We start from the raw sequence: 21,719 nt of genomic DNA, 5'->3' as shown, positions 1-21,719 counted from the left end.
TTACATTCATGGGAAGTAACTTTTTAGATTACAAACGTTCCATGGTCGGGGCAAGGGTTTTTCTTCCATGTCTTCCAAGTAATAAGCTCCTACTCTAGCTGTTGCTATTACTCGGTAAGGTCCTTCCCAAACATCTTTCCACAAAATGAGGTCTCTTGCCATGAACCCCCGAGGCCTTACCTTCTTGTTAAATCCTTAAGCCAACTTTTGTTGATAATGAGCAAGCCAAATAGATACCATTTCTCACCTCTCTTCCAAGGCGTCTAGACTACCTATCATGTGCTCATCATTATTGCTTCATGTAAAGTTGGTCACTCTCATACTTGACAAGCCAACCTTTATCGGTATGACTGCCTCCGTGCCGTAAGTCATGGAGAAGGGAGTTTCACCCATTGATCTTCTAGAAGTTGTCTGATAGGCCCATAAGACATTCAACAGCTTTTCCACCCAATTTCCTTTCACCCCCTCCAATCTCTGCTTCAAGTCATTAACAATTGTCTTGTTTGTTACCTCAGCCTGCTCATTGCTTTGAGGATACATGGGTGATGAGTACCTGTTGGTTATCCCAAGACTACAACAATACTCTCAGAAAGTCTTACTATCAAACTGAAGCCCATTATCTGATATCAGTACGCAGAGAACTCCAAACCTTGTAATGATGTTTTTCCATACGAATTTCTTCACATCCACGTCCCTAATATTTGCCAAGGCCTCAGCTTCCACCCACTTGTTGAAATAGTCTGTTGCTACCACTACATATCTCTTATTCTCCAATGCACAAGGGAATGGTCGAATTATATCTAGCCCCCATTGGGCAAAGGGCCAAGGACTAATGATCGGGTTCAGATTTCCCCTAGGTTGGTACAGGATAGGGGCATGTCTTTGGCACTGATCACATCTTTTTACATAGTTAGCTGCTTCTCATTGCATATTCGGCCACCAGAATCTTTGAATCATAGCTCAATGGGAAAGTGATCTTCCCCCCAAGTGCCCCCCACATATCCCTTCAAAATGATGTTTTTCCATACGAATTTCTTCACATCCATGTCCCTAATATTTACCAAGTCCTCAGCTTCCACCCACTTGTTGAAATAGTCCGTTGTTACCACTACATATATCCTATTCCTCGATGCACAAGGGAATGGTCCAATTATATCTAGCCCCTATTAGGCGAAGGGCCAAGGACTAATGATTAGGTTCAAATTTCCTCTAGGTTGGTGCAGGATAGGGGCATGTCTTTGGCAACAATCACATCTTCTTACATAGTTAGCTGCTTCTCATTGCATATTCGGCCACTAGAATCCTTGAGTCATAGCTTGGTGGGCAAGTGATCGTCCCCCCGATTGCCCCCACATATCCCTTCATGAAGCTCGACTAGCAACTCGACGGTCTTGCTCGAGTGAAGACACAATAAGTATGGACCTCCAAAAGAACATCAATACAACTCTTTATCCTTAAATAACCAAAAACAAGTCGACGTTCTCTGCCTCCTTCTCATCCATCGGCAAAGACCCATCAAATAAAAATGCAAGATAATGATCCAACCAACTTGGCTCCTCCATCGACATAACTGCTACCACTATCTGCTACTCAATGCTTGGTTGCTACAACAACTCCACAAAAATCATTCATGGAAGCAATCATCTATAGACGAAGCCAGCATGGCTAAGGAATTGGCATGACTATTCTGACTTCTCGACACTCTGACTACACTAACTTTCTGGAAGTTCGCCCGTCGAGACCCAAACAACTTTAAATACTGTGACATGCAATGGTCCCTTGCCTCAAAGTTCCCAACTACTTGACTCACCACCAATCTTGAATCCAAGAACACTTCCACCTCCTCAGCCCTGAGCTTTAGGCATGCTCGGTTTAGATCAGTAAAGTTAACGCAAACTCTCCATTTATCGTTCTGCTTTTTCACCACCACCATATTAGCTAACCATTCGAGAAAGAATACTTCCTTAATGGCCCAAACTATTTTAGATTCTCCACTTCCTCCTTCACTACCTCTACATAAGGCTTCACGAACCTCCTCAATCTTTGTTTCTTCGGTTGAACCAAAGGGTCTACATTTAACTTATGCATGATAAAAGCCAAGTTGACCCCGGGCACTTCGTACGGACTCCATGCAAACACATCCAAATTTTGAACCAACGATAATAAAATGTCCACTCAGTCTTCTACTGATAAGCTCTTTCCTATCCAGAAATACCTATCGGAATACAGCGTAATTTGTGTTTGGACCAACTCTTCCGCACTGTCTACCCCCCTTAAACCTTCGGTTATCGGTAATTACTATAACTGCTCCTGATCAACTTGGTCCTTCTGCTTAATTTCGTGGTTTATTGCTGCCACTGAGCACTACCTTGCTACCTTTTAATCAGCCCAGACTATTGCGACCCCATCTTCTGTAGGGAATTTAACCTTCTGATGTAGTGTTAATGGTACTACCCCTATGGCATGGATCTAAGGACGCCCTAAAATCGCCATGTATGGTGAGAAGGCACTAACCACGATAAAATTCACTTCCACTTCTTTTCCCTCAATCACTACCAAGAGCTTTATCTGTCCCTCGGGCGTAACTATTCTCCCATCAAACCCTACAAGTGGGGTGTCATATCTACTCAAATCCTCAGGCTTCAGCCCCAACCCCTTATAGAGATCGGGGGACATGATCTCAGCTCCACTCCCTTGATCTATCATGGGCCTCTTTACTAGGAATTTACCAATCCAAAAAGTCACCACCAAAGCGTCATCATGTGGTTGGGACATTCCTTCCAAATTTTCTTTACTAAAAGTGATTAAGACTAAAATCCTCCTAGGCCTCTTCTCAAGTCAATCTGCAACATCTATCTCAGGCAAAGTCACTACACTTAATATGCCCCTTTGACTATTCAAACTTACTCCCCGAAAGGTTGCATAAATAACCTTAATAACCTTAATAACTCCTAAGGGAGGAGGAAGGGCACGATCACATCAATTTCCAGATCCCTAGCCTACACTTTCTCCTTCTTGGCCGACCAAAAACTCCTTGAGATGCCCAGCTTTTACTAATTGCTTCAAGGATGTTATAGACAGGTTCCTTGAATGTCACATTAACCCCCTCGGTATGCTATGTTGAGCTTTCCCAAGGGACCCTTGGCTCTTTCCTAGTTCTCTATTGGAACTTCTCGGGACAATATTCTTTTCGATATTATGAAGAAGCCAAAGCTTTGCCTTTGCCCTGTAATCAATCATCTTCTAGTCTCTTATTCTCTTCAATCCTTCTCATCAGTTGATGCATGCCTTCAAAAGGCGGCATGGTCAAAGAATCTCTCAACTCCGACTCCTCGGGGAGACCTTACTGGAAGGTGCTAGCAACTACCCACGCGTTTCCCCTATCTCAATGTATAGCTCCCAATACCTATTCGCATAAGATCGAAAGATTTCCTCACTTCTCATCCTCATGGACAATAAAGCATCTATCGGCTGAGGAACTTTACTACAAGTTATAAGGGCCCCAAACAATTGCATCAACTCCTAAAATTTTGGATAGACCCTTTCCTTAAACCATTAAATCACCTCATAGTTGTCGGCCCAAGACTGGACAGGAATACCTTACACATTAAACCATCATTATGAGAATAGAGCGACATCATTTGAATATAGTGACTTACATGCTCCACCAGATCGGTTTTTCCGTCATAAATGGTGAATGCAGGTCAGGTGAATCGTCTCGACATTTCCGTGTGCTCAATCTCATTGGAAAATGGCATCCAATGGGGAGATTCATGGCATCTATAGCGGAATTATGGTGTCCGTACCTTTCACAATGGGGAGATTCGCAGTAACGCCCATGGGATTTGTCTCTCGATCAACGCGAACCACTACCTCAACATGATTCTCCCACAATGTAGTCAAGGTCGTCAAAGGAATCCTCCTAGTCTCTTCTACGGTGTTGACCCCTCAGCATAATTTCCAAATCATTAACCTGCTTCCGTAAATTCTCCAACTCTCATAACCGATCATTGTAATGGGACCGCTCGAGGATATAAGACACAGTTTGTTCCCCCTATGAAGATCCCTCATCAGAGTCTACCCTTGTCTCGTGCCCGTCTTGCATGTGCTACTATTCCTTTGTATGCTCCCTTTCTAGCGTCCTACGACCCCTTGAGGAGGCCCTTGAATGATTTCCTCCCATAAAATCCTCTCCAACATGCGGACCTTCCTTAGTTGGACAGTACTAGGCTAGCTTAAAGCCTTAAGAAGAGTAGGATCCCCACAGACAGCACCAATTGTGGTCCCCAAACCTCTTCAAGTCGTAATACTACCCTAAGTATTTGGGCCTCAATTTATTTATTTGTGGGCTTTGTTGCAATCCTACAATTTGAGCTGCAAACTTCACCTAGTCAGTCCAAGCTGTATCTTTCTCCATTTATCCTTACTCACGCCTACTTCCCTATTCCCCTATAATTCCCTCTCTTTTTTTGTCTTTATCCCTTCTTCCCTAGTGTTTCCCTCTATTTCCCTAATGTTTGCTCTCTCTCCCTCTCTCTTTGTGTTTACCTTCCCCTTCCCAAATGTTTTTCTCCATGTTTTTCCAACCCTTTTTTTGTATACCTTCATCTTTTTTTTATAGTCTCTCATTAGTGGGGTTATCATTATTACTATTTTTCCACTTCACATGCATTTCCACTTCCACCAAAATCCCAAGGACTTTCACAACTTCAGATGATTCACTTGGAACTTGTTCCAGACGCCAAATAGTGTTTGGTAGCAGATTTTCCAAAGGTGTTGACAATGCTCAGTTACCGACCTTAATCTGACCACCCCCTTGCCGACTTCCCTCTAGCTTACTAGTTAGTATTGGGCCCAACCTAGCCTGAACGCAATACGGTTCACCACGAACGCTAATCCTAAGACTTTTACCCATTTTTTCAATGGACTGATCCTATCCCCACAATGTTGGGCCTTGGCCACATAGGCCATTCTTGGTCACCCGAGCCCAAGCCCCTGTAAACAATGTACAAGATTCAGAAATAACAGTTTGCAAGATGACAATTTGCAAGATTCAAAAATAATAGTTTGCAAGATGACAATTTGCAAGATTCAGATATAACAGTTTGCAAAAGGTTATGGTACAGTTCATAAGATGATAGTTTGAAAGGTTCAAATATGGTATAGTTTGCAAGACACATATATGGTAAGGTAACAGTTTGCAAGATATGGGTATAAATGTGGCTAGAAAGAATATGGTACGTAGTTCTAACCTATGTGGCATGTGTATGTATGACCATAAGAATAAGAATGCATGAACTACAAGAGAAAAGGGAGAAACTAACTTCAAGGAGCTTTCAAGGTCCCACTAGCTGGCACAGTGTCCCCCTATTGAGAGTGTCTAAGGAGGAGTAGAAATAGGTCAAGCACACCGACTCCCAGTTGGTAGTCTAAGCCCTCTCAAAGTATCAAAAAAGGGCCAACCACCTCAAGGGCACCATCTGCCTACCATTGGCAAATAGGTACGTCCTTAATAGGTATAGCCAAAAGACCCTAGCCATCTGGATGCACTCCTCAGCCATCCCTTATGGACAGTGCATGAAGTCTGACTCAAGATTAATGTAGCAAATCATTTTAGTAGGATACCTCCTCCCAAACAGGTCCACACCCAGCAAAATTCCCAACTCGTCCTCCAAACTAATTAGGACCCCATCAAACCATAAGCCAATAATGTAGTGGAAGCCATGAGGAGTGATGGTCATCCCCCAGTCAGCAATGTGGAAGGTGTGGGTAGTGTCCCACCACCTTTTAGCTAAGGTCTACACCAAGATAGCACAAGCAAACCTCTCAGGCATCAAACAAATAATGAGTTCAAAACCCATAGCACGGATGTGACCTCAATTCTCCCCGGTAAGGATGTTGTACCACACCAAGACCTGGTTGGTACTGGCCCTACCAAAATATGGGGCTTGCAAAAAGAGAATGGGATTAAAATCATGATTAGGAGAAAAGAATGATGGGGAAATAATATTGGATTCACAATAGGATGAAATATGACATGGGACATATAGTTGAGTGCAAAAATGGTGAAGGATGATGTTAGAATTGAAAATTGAAGAAAAACAGATGAAAAGGGAGCTAAAATGCCCAAACTAGGGTTTTTGCTTAGCGCCATGCATGCGTAGGAAAGATACTACATATGCAGAGCTCTGCACGCATACACAGGATAGAACTTGCATGTGCATAAACTAAAGAACAGATACATGCACATAAGAATAAGTTTCCATACACATGAATATAGGTTGCACGTGCAAGAACATGTCTGTGCATGCAGGCCCAAATTTGCACACACAAGAATGAACACAAGAAGGCGTCTTCGACATTCTCAAGCTTTTCTCAATCAAAACTTAACCTACACATGTTCCTACCCATCCTAAAGTTTCAGGTTTACATCAAAGGAAAACTTTAAAAATGAGAAAATTTTGAAAAACTTTCTAATCTAGCCCTTGCACCCTCCAAAAGGTGTGTGTTGTGATTTGTAGGTCAAGAGAGGAGCCGTTGTTAGCCTTACCACTCCATTCCATTAGGTGATATGGAAGGCATCAATAGAGAGGATGTCGGAACTCTTCTTGGGTGGCATTGAAAGAGATGAGAGAGTTTGAAAGAGAAGTTGAGATTGAAGGAGAAGATGAGAGTCAATGAAGGAATGAGAGAGAAGCAAAAGTTTTTTGTAGAGGGAGTTAGAGAATGTGAAGAGATAAGGGAAGATAAAGAGAATGAAAAAAAAAAAGGAAAAAAAAGAGATGAAGAGGCAGGAACACACCCGATGGCTAAACTACATGTAATTTATGCCTCCTCACTAAACTACGTGTAGTTTAGCAAAAAAAAAATTTCAAATATCCCCATAGTATTCCCAAGAAGCCAGAAGTACAAAGGAAAATTCAAATATATGCCCCAAAATGAAAAAAAAGCCCTTAATAGGCAAAGAGCATGAAGACCCTAAAAGAGCACCTCAATGGATTGAAACCATCAAAAGCATCCCTAGTGGATTGAAATTATCAAAACATCCCTCAATGGACAAGAAATCATCTTGAAAACTCCTCCATGAGTCAAGATCATCAACTAAATCCCAAGTAAATCAAATATCATAGACGGAATCCCCCATAAGTCCAAGGCATAGAAGCAGCTCCCTCAAGACTTGCAAAGCAAAATTTCCACAAGAGAGTTTGGTAAAACCCCTTCAAGGGTGGAGCCAACATCAATCCTCAGTAAGTCATAAGAAAGAAGAAAATAATTATTCCCCCAGAGGAAGAAAGTTCCCCAATGAACAACACACCATCAGAAAAATCCCCAGTAAGCTACCCCCACCTAGTGGGCCATACACCATCAAGACTTCATGGTAGGTCAGAATCATCACCAAAACATTTCTCAATAGAATTATACTCCCCAGTGAGTCCTCCAGTAGATCTTTCATCCAAAAATAGTCAACTAAGTTAGAACACATAACTTGTGCACATATTCCCCAGGAATTGAATATGCAAGCAAAGATCCCATACAGTACAGAAATCATGCACATATCCTCCAGGTTTTGAACATGCAGACACGGATCCCATACAATACAAAAATCGTGCACATATCCTATGGAAATTGAATATGCGAGCACAAATCCCATATAAGTTAGAAAGGAAGAACATGGAACTCACATGGCTCCAGGAATTGAATATGCAGGCACAAATCCTATATAAGTCAGAATTCATGCACATATCCTTTGAGAATTGAACATGCAGGCATTTCATACAAATTTCGTGCACATATCCTACGAGAATTGAACATGCAAGTGCAATAGAAGAGGTAGAGATAGAGACCAAGGTCACCCCAAGGCAAAAGCCTCACTAGAATAGATATAGAAATAGAGATGGAAGACAAGTACCACCCAAAGAAGTTTGAGGCAAGAGCCTTAGATGGACACCATAGATATATATCCTTTTTAAGCTCGTAAAAGCACCCTTGTTTTTTTTTTTTTAAGCTAGTAAGAGCACCTTTTCTGTTTTTCTTTTTAGTGACTTTAGGATAGTGAGTCACTCACCTTTTTCTTACAATTAGCAAAATAGGTTCTGGGATATTGAACCAGTCATTGCTCGTTTCCTAAGCAATAAAGGTGGGAATTTGAATATACGAAATCCCACGCAACTATTTAGAGTTGCACCTCGCCCCATATATATGATGTCTGTCATGTGCATAGGTTGGGCCCGAGCCATACATCGAAACAAAATGTTTTGTCTCTTATTCTTTTGATTTCATTAGCAAAGCTCACAAATCAAAAGAGAGAAATCTGTAAACACTGCATTTTATACCCCTTATAACTCGGGCTCCTGTTCCCCAATGATGTTGAATTCTAAGACCCACGGTTGGTTTAGGGCCCAATTAGATGTTAAATTGACTTGAGAAATGTTAAAATGGAAAATATAAATTTTAATGAGCAAATAAATCTATTTTTAGAAAAATGAGGCCAAGTAAACCCTCACTATGCGCATGTAAGGATCGATCTGCATACGCAAGCACGATCTTACGCATGCATTGTGAATTCCAAAAACTAAACAAGGCAAGTTTTCTGCATTAATGCTGAGGTTTGGACCAAATCCCACACCATCTAGGAGTCATTCCAAACCCCTATTTTCACATTAAGTAGCCTTACATGGTAAATTTTCAAAACACACAGAAATCCCATGAGAAAACACTAAGATTAACTAGAAATAGTGAATCAAAGAGGTAGTTTTTCACAAAACATCCTCAAGTCAATTTTCTTTTGATTAGGGCCTTTTCTGGCCTTTATCTTTGAGTTTAAGATTAGTAATCACTCTTTTATTAAATTGTGAATAGATTTGACTGAGATGAACGATCAAAATCAAGCTTGAAGAGATTTTGTTTAAGGTATCTAGTCTAAACTTTCCTTTTTCTTTTATTTTCCTTTTTGCACTTTAATCCTTTTGGCTACTTTAGTTTCTTGTTGTAATATGTTTTAATATGTTCATGTAGCTTAGGTTTATGTATTTGTATGTCTAAAATGCATGTTAGGATGTTAGATTTAGCGTTTTAAAGCTTTGCTGTGTTCCTATGGTTTCTGGGCAGAAATCAACATGCACATAACCTTCTAGTGCACGTAAACTTGATTATGCGAACATAGGGTTGTTCATGCGTCCACATGAACTAGCCCAAAAAACCTAATTTTTTTTCATCTTTTTTTGCTTCTTTCATGTGTATACTTCTATTTAGACTCTTTTCTATGTTTTCATGATTTTAAGTTTCTATTTCACATGTTTAATTATTAGTTTGTCTCTCACATGTTAGAATTAGGGTTTATCTTATGTTGCCTTGTTTTGATGCCATGAACATTCATTCACATGCTCATGCATAATGCCATAGGTGCTGAGTTATTGTAAGGTAAGTGAGGTAAGTCATGCATTCACAATGCACATGCATTTGTAATATGATCTTGTTTAGGTTTGATGATATGATTGTATTCTAAGTGCCTTGGGTGATAACATGATTTTTCTTGTTTCTACTTTAAATTAATGTTCATATGTTGTTGCCTTGTTTGAAAAGATATGCTATGTCATGATTAGATGAATGTTAGGAGCTATCATGCTAAATGAATGCTAGGTTGGTTAACATGTATGCTAGATGTATGTTAGGCTTTGTTCGACAAGCATGATAGATATATGGTTAGGGATGATTGATGTCATGTTGTGTGTTTAGATGCATGTTAGTGCATGTGTGTGTGTATGTGTGTGTGTATGTGTGTGAGTTAGATGACAATATTGAGTGTGCCTTTAATAGGGTTAAGACATAAAACACAATAAGAGGAAGCCAACCTTATGGTTGGGCAGTTTTGGGTGCCTAATACCTTCCCAAGACCGTAACTTAACTCCGAACTTATATCTTTGATAGTAAGATCAATGGTCCTTTCTCGAGAGGACGCTATATATATGGTTCCCAAACCATTGCAAAAACTAGGTGGCGACTCCACATTCCGTTGTGTCCACAATCCCCCTTTTTTGGTGGGAAGTAAGACTTGGCCTAGGGTACACCATGGCGGAAGGTGTAAATGGAGTTGCCACCTAGTTTAGGTCTAGGATCCATAAAAATAGCACCCTTCGTGGAACGATTGTTCTTTACCATAGCACGTGTCCGAAGTTTAGGTATGGGAATGGAATAATCATCCTAAGCCTAACATTCACTTATCATAGCATTAAGCATCCATTTCTATATGACTTATGTGCACATTCTCAGGGGGAGAAAATATATCTCATGCACATTCGTAGGGGGAGAAATTCCATAAGGGAGATGCATCTACTAAAGAGGAGAAGACATTTCTTTTCAAGAAAACCTTGCTTTGTTTTTTTTACTCTTTGCTTGTTTTCTTGTTTTGCTTTATGGTGCTTTAAGTTATGTTTAGTATCTGTGCTTTGTTGCTCTCATCACATCGTGTTTATGTGTTGGACATGCATACATCCTTATGCTATTGTGCTTTATTGGTTGCATGTTTGGATGATCATTGGCTTTGCCATGTGATCATTGTAGTCATTTCCATATGACTGTTTTGTGTTGATCAAGTTGCTCATATGTTTCACATCATGTTTACTTGATCGCATTTTTACTTATTACATTATACTTGTCCTTTTATTACTTGTTTTACCTTAAGAGTCTAATGTGCTTTGTGCAAGTATTTCAGGTTACAGGTATTTTGTTACAAGTTCATCAAAGGTTTTATATTTAAGTGTGATTGAGTTTTACCATTGTTCCCAAACTCACGCTTAAGTCTAAAGTCTATTATAGGGTGTTTTTGTCATGGAGCCGAAGGGGGAGATTGTAATGTTGTGATTTACAACTATGTTTTATGTTGGCTTTATTCCATGACAAAAAATGTTGTAATTGCAATAATTTATTTCCTTCTATCTTGTGGGATTTTATTGTATTAGGTTTAGTATTAAGTTGGTGAAGAATCAAGCATGCAGTGAAGATTAGTGCAGTTTCGTGACTAGCTCGCAAGAAGTTCGAGAGTAAAGCTCTCCGCAAAAAGGCCACGTGAGAAGCTCATATTGGAAGCTGAAGAGTCAAGTGTCAAGCTGCATTTTTTGAGTACTTTACAAGAAAGGCCATCTCGTGAGGTACCCTCGAAACTCTTTACCTGGAGGATTTTAAGTGTAACTTTCTTACCCTTCATCCATATTATATATACCCTCATTACTCACGAAGTAAAAGAAGCTATTCAAAGTAAAAACCCTAGAGAGGTTTCTACAACACACCCACCCTTGTTTAGAGAGAGCTACTCATCTTCATGTTAGAAAAATCTGGTTTTGTATCTCATACAAAACATACAGCAGAAGCAACAAATAAGAATTTATTTCATTCATGATTGATAACATGCACTATGTAAATTTCAGAATTTAAGAACAAAATAGCGTACCTTGGTGTGGAGAAATTCAAAACAAAGATTAGAAGCACTTGGGAACACTTTTAATCTTCACTCCAATTCCACTTTACGCCCAAGATGTGTGGTCTCTCAATCAATTTTCAAAGGGAGAATGAAAGTGTCTCACTCTCACGTACACACCATTTCTTATGTCACTAATAAAAAAATTATGTATGTTTCTCCCTTTATAACTAACTGATTATCTAATTGGGCTAGCCTATTGGGCCTTTCCAATTGGGCTAGCCTATTGGGCCTTTCCAATTGGGCTTTAGTGTGTGGCTTGGAGTGGGACCGAAAGGGACCAATAAGATACTAGCTCCAATGGGCCTTGGGCTTTTCTGTCAACTCTTGAAAAGTCTAAAGTTACCATTAATTATATTTAATACCACTATATAAATATAATTGCACTCTAGACCTTATTAATTAATTATATCCCAAAACTTTATTATACATGCAACCCCTTCATAAAATATTCGTAGTAACACAAAGTCATAAATGTAGACTGCCACTTTGAAAATTACTACATCTTATTCTTGAGTACCCGGTTTAATCCTTTAAATTTATTCATCATATATTTATGAAATCCAATTTCATAAATATATATTTTAGTAATTTCTTACCAAAGTGGTTAGGCCTAACTCTCTGAATAACAAACCCATTAAACTTATTCAAGGGAATATTTTGTATCTCCGTTAAGAGATTATGAATTCCATCTTGAGAATATATGTTCCATCAACACTAAGTGTGGCTGCCCAATATACTGAGGTTTTGACCGTCACTTTAGATCTTACTCCTGATATATTAAAGCAACCTACACCTCATGATCAGGTCCATTATTCTCTCAGGTTTAAGAGTTCATGCAAATAGAAGTTGTAAGATTTATTATTCATTTGACAATCGTTAGAAGAATAAAAAAATCTCACAGCAGTCCAGTTCAATATGTCTTAACTCTTAAAACATATCAACATATCAACTAGAAGTCTCCACTTCCATGATCAAGACAAATCATCTTAGTTGATACGTTATAATCTTCGTAGATGAAATGCCCAATTTCATCACCGACTACGAACTATAAATTCTGAGTTTACAAAGAACTTGTGACTTATATCTTCTGTGATTAAATCACATAAATCACATACTATGCATCTCATGGACTATATGATAATGTCTCATATTTATGTTACCATTATTTTAAATAATAATAAAACGACTTTATTTATCATAACATTAAGTCATACATAATGTCATAAACAGCATCATACAATAGGATTTAAGGGCACATATCCTAACACTTCACTAGAAAAATCCTTGTAGCCTTTTCTCCTTTCCCTCTCCCTCTCCCATTATTATACCTTGAGAGGAGATTTGTACCCAAACACAACCCATAGCTTTTCATAGTGTAGAAAGTGTTTTGGATCTTGGGAAGTTTGGGGGATTTGCCAAAAGAAGCTGGTGAGGCTTGGCAGATGCAATCAAGTGGTACTGTGAGATTTACAAAGCTAGTGAAGACAAGACTCCGATAAGTCTATTGGTAGCAAGAGCTTGGAAGGCTCAAGCATTAGGTAGACTAGGTTTGGAGGGTCTTTTGTTTTTTGTGTACTCCAACTTATTCACTAGTGGATCAATTTCGACTTTGAGGGTTGCGGAGAGGTTTTTCACTGAGTTTTTTGATTTTCTCTTCAGTAACATTTCTTGGTGTTATCTTGTGTTTGCATCTCTCTTCCTTTACTCTTTAAGCCTTACATTTATTGTTGCTTTCCTGCTTATGGCTTAGAGAGTAGTTGTGTTGATTGCGCTTCATTTACTCTTGTTCCACATTAAATAAGTTAGATCAAAAGCAATTAAGCCGTAATTTAAATTTATGGGTCTAAACAAGTATTAGTGTTTCACACTAATTTAAGCTTTCAATTGGTATCAGAGTGGGTACACTTGTTTTGGTTTAAATACCTAAGTGTGATCCTTGACCCCTTGTGTTTTTTATTTTATTTTTTTTGTGCCATAGATAGTACTTTGTATGCTTCTATGGATGTTTTGGATGTTGTTGAGTGTAACATGCCATGTGTTTGTGAAAATGCCTCTATAAGTGTTTATCGTCATGCTTGTAATGACATGTTACATGACTCTTTGGGTGTTGTTAATATTCCAAATGTCAAACTCTTGAAGAAAAAGTTTAGGAATTTTCATGAGAATTTGAGCAAGTTCACTAGTGAAAATGATAATTTGATTGCTAAGCTCAATGAATCCAACAAATTGGTTGAGAAGTATAAGAAACTTGCTGAAAATTCTTTTGAAAAGATGAAAGAGTTTGAATGTTTGAATATGAACTTGGAGGGAATTCTAGGCTTTTGCCCTTATCTTTTTTTCAAAAATAGCAATATGTCCTTATTTTGAAACTATTTAGGTCCGTTTCCCTGTTTTGAAACTCAATTTTCACAAAATCGAGTTTCAATGTAAAACTCAATTGGTTTAAAATCAAGTATTGGCGATCAAACTTTAAAATATATATTATGGAACTCGAGTTCCACAAATTTTTTTTTTTTTTTTTAAGTTTCATTTGGCATAACTCGATTTTAAACCAATCAAGTTTTACATTGAAACTCAATTTTGAGAAAATTGAGTTTTAAAATAGGGACACAAACCTAAATAGTTTCAAAATGAGAACATATTGCTAGATTTTTAAAAAAATAAGGGCAAAAGCCTAGAATCCCCTGGACTTGGATGCTAAACTTTTTTTGTCTGAAAACTTGTTGATGATCTTAAATGTGAAAATGAATCTCTTAAGATGCATGCAAAGTGTTTGATTGCTGAGCCTATTGCTAAAACAGGAAGAAAAGCTTTGTTGCAATCATGTTGCGGTGCCCAATTTTGTGCCTATTGTGAGTTCTACCTCTAAAGACAAATCGGTGTACATTCCTCCACACAAAAGAAACCCAAAATTGGAGAGAAAGGCTCTTAAGCCTAAACCTTCATTTAGGTCTCATCCTAGGGATTTGAGTAGATCTAAGTTTGTTTCTACTTTCCACCATTGCGGTGTGATCAGTCACATAAGACCTCAATGTTCCATGTTGAAGAAAGATCAAAATCATATTGCTAGATTCCTCCCTAGAAAGCCGGTGGACCTAAACCCATTGTTTGTCACCATCGTGATGCCTTTGGTCACCTAAGACCTCATTACTCTAAATTTCAAGCTCTTAAAAGAATCAAAAGAAAAGAGAAACTTGAACTTCTTGGAAGTTGTGTTTTGCAAGCTAAACCAAATTTGATTGAAAGTGGTAAGTTGTTGAAGCATGTGGTTAATGCTTTTACCTCCTTGTCTATGTGCATCTACAGTTCTCATTCTTCCAACCCTCATCTCACTTCTTATGAGACACTCATTCCAAACACTTTTTCAATTTGAATGAAGATAGGTTCCTATGGTTGAGCTTATGCTCACGTGGTCCTTGATCTAATTCTTTCGATCTTTGTAGGACTCTTCATGCACTAAATGCTTCATTATCATGCATTTGTGCATCTTGCATTTCTTTATATGCATTTTTTTTTGTTGATCTAACTTTATTTTTTTGTTTTATGTGAGTAAAAATTCATAAACACATAAAAAGTAAAAAAATCAAAAAGTTTGATCGTATATGTTTAAGCTCATATTACATGTGAGTTTGGTCTAGTATCTCCGTATTAATAGCACAGTGCATTTATGAGCTTAGGTTGTTATGTATGAACATTTTTTTAAGTGTAAGCGAAATCTAGAAATTTATGTTTGATTGTTGTAAATAGATCTTCAAGCTTGTCATGAATGATTGGTTAATAGTCTTGTTTGATGTTGATACATGCATAAACTTGTGCCTATATATCTACTCACATTTATTTTTATGTCAAAAAGCTCTACAATCATCAATCTCTAAAAAGAGAAAGAGCTGAAAAAGTTTTGCTTCGAAAACTAATTTGACTAGGAAAAGGTGGAGCAAAATATATTCAAATTGTATAATGCCAAAGCCAAAGGCTTATTCCTCAAAGAATATAAAAAATTTCATGGCATCTCTACTAAAAAATTGAGTTGTATTGATCAAAAAGTATGAAAAATGGAAGTCAAATAAAAAGCTTTCAATCATTGTAAACACTTTGGTGGGGGTCATATATGTTTATTTCTACAAGTGAGATAGGTCACTTGATTTTGTGCTATTTGTTTATGACTTGATTGAATTGAACATTGAAACTTCATACTAGACTATGGACTAGTTCATACTTGAGTCACACACAAGTCTAATGTTCAAATAATGTCTATTTCATTTGTGTGATTGTACATGTTCAAATGTGATGTGTGTGTGCTCAACCATATTTGGATCAAACCAAAAAGATTTATGATCATTTTATTTGTATTTGTAAGTGTTTTTCACCACTCTTTGTCTTTAAGTTTTGTACTTGCTTTCTTTTTCAATGTTTCAATATTGTTTTTGTGTTGAAAAATAGGGCTTAGAGTCTTTTGCGAGTCGTTCGTGAGTCATTTGCAACTTGGCTACAAGTCGCGATGCTGAAAAATGCATTTTCGGTCATCAGGTAGTAAGTTTCGCGAGTAGCTCGTGAGTAGGATATCTCGTGAAATTTCCAGATCGACTATTTTATGGGTATTTCGTGAGTTTTTGGTCTAAACTCCTCATATGACTCTCTTATGACTCCATCTTCTTCAAACCCTTTTTTTCAAAGCTTCTACATCAAAACCCAACTAATTTCAAGTGTTTTACATTCCATAAACATCTCTAGGTTAATCTTTAACACTTTTAATTGATTTTAATCGATTTTAATCCTTAGATTATGTTTTTGGGGTGTTTTATGTTCATAGTTGGGATTTTCTCAAATGGGGGTTGTAAAACTTAATTTTTGTCAATCTTTTTTATTGGATTTTGTTTTAAATGTCTATTTGCTTTGGATGTTGGCCCCTTGTGGCATTCTAATTATGTATTAAGGGTAGATTGACACATGTTCATGCGTTGCAACGCTTAGTTGTTCATAGGGTCCACGCTAGGTGTTTGATAAAATGCTTTTATGGTACTTATTCACTCTTTTGGACTCCAATGAGTACTAAACTTTGGGGTTTTTCATGTTTCCTCATTTTGAACATGTTTTGATCATTGGTTGTGTAGTTTGTACATCTTTCCCCATGTGCATTTCTAATGCTTTGTTCATGCATTGCACACAACCACCTCTTGCACACACATTGCTGCCCTAGTCATGCATTGGTCTATATCTTGTTTTCTCATCCTTAGTGTGTCATGTTTACCTTATGTTTTGTAGCATTGTATTTTTAAGGTGTTTTTCTTTTGTTTGAGCTTCATTTTCTCATTCATCTTGCACCCCTCATGCATCATTACTATTTTTCATATCTTTTTTTCTTTCCCTCCTTCCTCTTGATTCATTTGTCTATTCGTGACAAAAAGGGGGAGAGTATACTAGAGAGTATCCAGGAATGTATTATCATTTCTATATGACTCATGTACACATTCTCATGAGGAGAAATTCTATCTCGTGCACATTCGTAGAGGGAAAATTCCATAAGGGAGATGCATCTACCAAGGGAGAGAAGACTTTTTTTTTCAAGAAAACCTTGCTTTGTTTGTTTTACTCTTTATTTGTTTTCTTTTTTTTTTCTTTATGTTGCTTTGAGTTATGTTTAGTATTTGTGCTTTGTTGCTCTCATCGCATTGTGTTTATGTGTTGGACATGCATAAATCCTTATGCTATTGTGCTTTATAGGTTGCATGTTCGGATGATCATTGGCTTTGCTATGTGATAATTGCAGTCATTTCCACATGACTATTTTGTGTTTGATCAAGTTGCTCATATGTTTCACATCTTGTTTACTTGATCGCATTTTCACTTGTTACATTATATGTGTCCTTTTATTATTTGTTTTATCTTGAGAGTCTAATGTGCTTTGTGCAAGTGTTTCAGGTTACAGGTATTTTGTTCCAAGTTTATCACAGGTTTTAGATTTAAGTGTGAATGATTTTTACCATTATTCCAAAACTCACGTTTAAGTCTAGAGTCTATTATAGGGTGTTTTTGTCACAAAATAGCCAAAAGGTGAGATTGTAAAGTTGTGATTTGTAACTATGTTTTATGTTGGCTTTATTCTATGACAAAAAAGTGTTGTAATTGTAATAATTTATTTCCTTGTATTGTATTGGGTTTAGTATTAAGTTAGTGAAAAATCAAGCATGCAATGAAGATTAGTGCAGTTTTGTGACTAGCTCGCAAGAAGCTTACAAGTAAAGGTTCCCATGAAAAGGTCACGTGAGAAGCATATACTAGAAGTTGAAGAGTCAAGTGTCAAGCTGCATTTCGCAAGTATTTCGCAAGAAATGCCATCTCGTGAGGTATCTGCGAAACTCTCTACTTGGAGGATTTTAAGTGTGACTTTCTTACCCTTCACCCATATTATATATACTATTATTACCCACAAAATAAAGGAGGCTATTTAGAGAGCAAACCCTAGAGATGTTTCTACAACACACCCACCCTTGTTTAGAGAAAGCTACTCGTCTTCAAAAGAGAAATCCTTATAGCCTCTTCTCTTTTCCTTTCCCATTTTTATATCTTGAAAGGTGATTTGTACCCAAACGCAACCCACACCTTTTCAAAGTATAGAAAATGTTTTGGAGCTTGGGAAGCTTTAGGGCTTTGCCAAAAAAAGCTGGTAAGGCTTGGCAAATGCAATCAAGCGGTACTACGGGATCCAGAAAGCTAGTGAAAACAAAACTTCGAGAAGTCCATTAGTAGCAGGAGCTTGGAAGGCTCCAGTATATTGGGTAGACTAGGCTTAGAGGGTCTTTTGTTATTTGTGTACTCCCAACTTATTCACTAGTGGATCTATTTTGACTTGGAGGGTTGCGGAAAGATTTTTCATCTAGTTCTTCAGTTTCCTCTTCGACAACACGTCTTGGTGTTATCTTGTATTTACATCTCTCTTCCTTTGCTTTTTAAGCTTTACATTTATTGTTGCTTGCTTGCTTATGGCTTAGAGAGTAGTTCTGGTGATTGTGCTTCATTTACTCTTGTTCCGCACTTAGATAAGTTAGAATAAAAGCAATTAAGCCATAACTTAAATTTGGGGGTTTAAACAAGAATTAGTGTTTCACATTAATTTAAGCTTTCACTAACATTAACTACTCAATTAGCACCTCCTCAAGGTGTTATCTCCCCAATAAGTGATATCAGAGCCCATGGTGGTGTGAGGGTAAGTTCACAAGATTATCAAGGTCATTTTCATAGATGGAGTGGAGATGGGATCCCTTTCACAATTGGAGGAGGGATGAGGTGCGTGTATTTGGAGGTAGGACTTATCCATTGACCACTGAGAAGTTTCATATTGTTCCGCACTTAGATAAGTTAGAATAAAAGCAATTAAGTTGTAAGTTAAATTTGGGAGTTTAAACAAGCATTAGTGTTTCACACTAAATTGAGCTTTCACTAACATTAACTACTCAATTAGCATCTCCTCAAGGTGTTATCTCCCCAATAAGTGATATCAGAGCCCTTGGTGGTGTAGAGGTAAGTTCGCAAGATTATCAAGGTCCTTTTCATAGATGGAGTGGCTATGAGATCCCTTTCACAGTTGGAGGAGAGACGAGGTGCGTGTATTTGGAGGTAGGACTTATCCATGGACCACCAAGAAGTTTCATATTGAATAAGAATGACAAGAGAGAAGTCTTGAAGTTCCCATAAAGAGGCAAAAACTCACACATAAAGAGAAGATTGTTAGGTATACATGCTATACACTTGTGAGTGAAGTCCCATAAAAATGAAAAGAGGGAAATTTTTTTTTTAATATTATTATTATTTAGAACAAGAACGGTTAATATGACAAAATTGGCACTTTTGGGTCTTATATTAATTGGAGTCTCCTAGCTAGAGCTCACGCTACTAACATGGTAGCTCAGGAAGCACTGGTGGAGGAAAGCTTACAAGCAAAGAATTTAGGCTTTCATCACATCATCATAATCACTAGAAGCAAGAACTTGAAACAAATCTGCAACAATAAGAAGCTTCCCCACTAGAGTGATCAAGCTACGTTAACAAATCTTCATTTTATCCAGCAGCAGGGAATGACTTTCCTAAACCTGGGTTATCTGCCTTCGCCTTATGTTAATGAAAGTATCAAAAAACAATTTCGGCTATACATAAAAGTTGTTAAATGGTGCGTTCCCAACCTTTGACATGGCATGGATTTTTTGAAGCTAACAAACCCTAGGCTAAATAATAATAATAAAAGATGCTATGATAGCATCGATTTTACTAAAGAAGACTAACAAACAATTAATGTGATTTGTCACCTCAAAATATAATAAATAAATTGTTTTGTATTTAAAAATTGATAAATTAATAAGACTTAATCTTATATATAGTACCCCTTTGATCACTTGTAAATTAAACCAGAATTGCAGATCCTATTGGATAAATGACTCGGCCCATGCCTTAGCTGTCTATACAAGCACACCCTGATGCCAAATCCAGAACAGATAGCACACTGTTCATCTAAATGGCAAATAAACAATATATAAGCTATGCTATGAATAACTGAAAGAGCTGACCATTTCAATTATTTGAAACTGTACAATACTATTATCAAATTCATGTTTTGCTACACAAGTTGAGATAGTCCCTGATCGGTTCCTACCCCAAAAGCTTCCAAATGCAAACTCCCCCTCCTGAGAAAACTCCTCTAACACCTTCTCAACTTCCTGCATACATGACCCACAACCATAGTCTCCATCTACAAGAAACCTATCGACTTGAATTCTAAAAGACCCTCCATTCATTCCCACAAAATCATCTTTGCCTTGATTGATTTCTTTTTCGATTGTCTTCTCATTTTTCCTTCTCTGTCGAAGCTTCTTCTTAGCATATTCTCTCGTCTTACGAATTAGTTTGCATGGAAGCTTGAGCAAGAAGAAGATGATAATCTGTAGGATCAAGCACTGGCAGCAACAAGATATAACAACACAGTCTGCGGCAAGCGTGTTCCAGTCCTCCATGGCTGCAAAATCAGGAAGAAGGAGGTGATTATGACATAGAATATGATTAAGGAAGTCATATGTAGTTAAGGAATATGTTCGGAGGTGTTAGGAAGGGTGAAGCGAACATAATCATATGTGGCAAAGCAAAGAAAACTGCAATCATTCCTGCCCTCAAATTATACAACTATAGCTTTCAATCGGGGCTATCACATATAATTCAATAGAATATTAGATGTCAAGGAAACATAAGCTGTCCTACAAAGATTACTTGAATTCTACTTTTTGTTACAAGATTTCTTGGACAACTTCAAGCCTTTCCTTTGCCGTCATGGATCGGAGTTTGTCTTTTAAAGTCCCCCTTAGAAGATGCTACAATTTAACAAGACGTAAAATGTATATAGTTCCTGTAATATTTTTTCCATTCAAGATGTGATATATATGATAAATGAAATACTGTATCTTTCTTCATATATCTTTGTGAGACCTCAAAAATTTTCCTCTTCACCTGAATGAGGACCTAGGTTGATAGAGATATTGCACAAACTATCATCCGTACTTCATTTGTCTAAGATCTATATGATAAACAGTATTGAGTGATGCATTAATTATTTAAGTATAATGAAATTTTGATTCATTTATCTAAGATTTATATGAGAAACAACTAACGCGAAAATGACATTCTTGCTCGAATTTAGTTGTCTTTGCAACAATTAATACGAAGTCTAGCAAAAGAGGAAAAAATTTAATAACAAACAATCAAGAATGTAAAAAAAATAAAAATAAAAATAAAAAATCTGATTCACTTAATATAAATAATTAAATATTTGTCAAGCAATTGGCTCATTATCTTAATTTTGTTTATTTTTTAATCATTTTCAGCTAGTTAGTTATTTATTTCAAATCGACGAACGGGAAGTTGCATTAAAGTCTTAGTAAAAATCAAATCATAACTTGCATGACTCGCCCAAAGACATTCTCATCTCATGCAAGACAATTTCCACCGAAATCTACAAGGAATGATCGAGCAGAAGTAAATTGGTGTCTGCATGGTTTGACTTATTAATAATCCACCATGTAAATTAACAATAAAGCTACCTGATGAGATGAAAGACAGCTACTTGGTTGTTGCAATCAGTTAACTTAAATAGAAACGGTCAGATCTTGCTGATAAATCATCATCATCATCATCATGTAGGGTTGATCAATCTTATCTTGGTTGAGATCCAACACCTGAAGATAATCATGTGTGGCAAAAAATT

General features: G+C 37.4%; 2 protein-coding genes across 2 annotated transcripts; both read right to left on the bottom strand.

Annotated features, from left to right (window-relative positions):
* Nucleotides 1–297: 297 nt before the first annotated feature.
* On the bottom strand, nt 298–1,562 carry LOC142628820 (uncharacterized). Its single transcript, XM_075802856.1, has 3 exons — nt 1,464–1,562; nt 650–888; nt 298–553 (listed from the first exon to the last, which is right to left on the bottom strand). Exons 1-3 carry the CDS (start codon nt 1,560–1,562, stop codon nt 298–300), a joined length of 594 nt encoding a protein of 197 aa, XP_075658971.1.
* Nucleotides 1,563–19,882: 18,320 nt separating this feature from the next.
* Nucleotides 19,883–21,688, bottom strand: LOC142628081 (uncharacterized). Its single transcript, XM_075802047.1, has 2 exons — nt 21,556–21,688; nt 19,883–20,480 (listed from the first exon to the last, which is right to left on the bottom strand). Exon 2 carries the CDS (start codon nt 20,476–20,478, stop codon nt 20,011–20,013), a length of 468 nt encoding a protein of 155 aa, XP_075658162.1. The 5' UTR covers nt 20,479–20,480; nt 21,556–21,688; the 3' UTR covers nt 19,883–20,010.
* Nucleotides 21,689–21,719: the final 31 nt, after the last annotated feature.

This window comes from Castanea sativa, chromosome 3 (genome assembly GCF_040712315.1).
Source record: "Castanea sativa cultivar Marrone di Chiusa Pesio chromosome 3, ASM4071231v1".
NCBI classification, from domain to species: Eukaryota; Viridiplantae; Streptophyta; class Magnoliopsida; order Fagales; family Fagaceae; genus Castanea; species Castanea sativa.
The sequence above is the reverse complement of the archived record's forward strand: the minus strand, read 5'-3'. Positions and strand labels throughout refer to the sequence as shown.

What these genes read in the sequence shown, in the direction of transcription:
- LOC142628820 (XM_075802856.1), bottom strand. Translation starts at nt 1,562, where the DNA reads ATGGAGGAGCCAAGTTGGTTGGATCATTATCTTGCATTTTTATTTGAT. An exon ending in AGAACGTCGACTTGTTTTTG is followed by an intron (nt 889 to 1,463) that starts GTTATTTAAGGA and finishes AGATGTGATCAG; the next exon opens with TGCCAAAGACATGCCCCTAT. An exon ending in TGGAAAAACATCATTACAAG is followed by an intron (nt 554 to 649) that starts GTTTGGAGTTCT and finishes GATAACCAACAG; the next exon opens with GTACTCATCACCCATGTATC.
- LOC142628081 (XM_075802047.1), bottom strand. Translation starts at nt 20,478, where the DNA reads ATGGAGGACTGGAACACGCTTGCCGCAGACTGTGTTGTTATATCTTGT.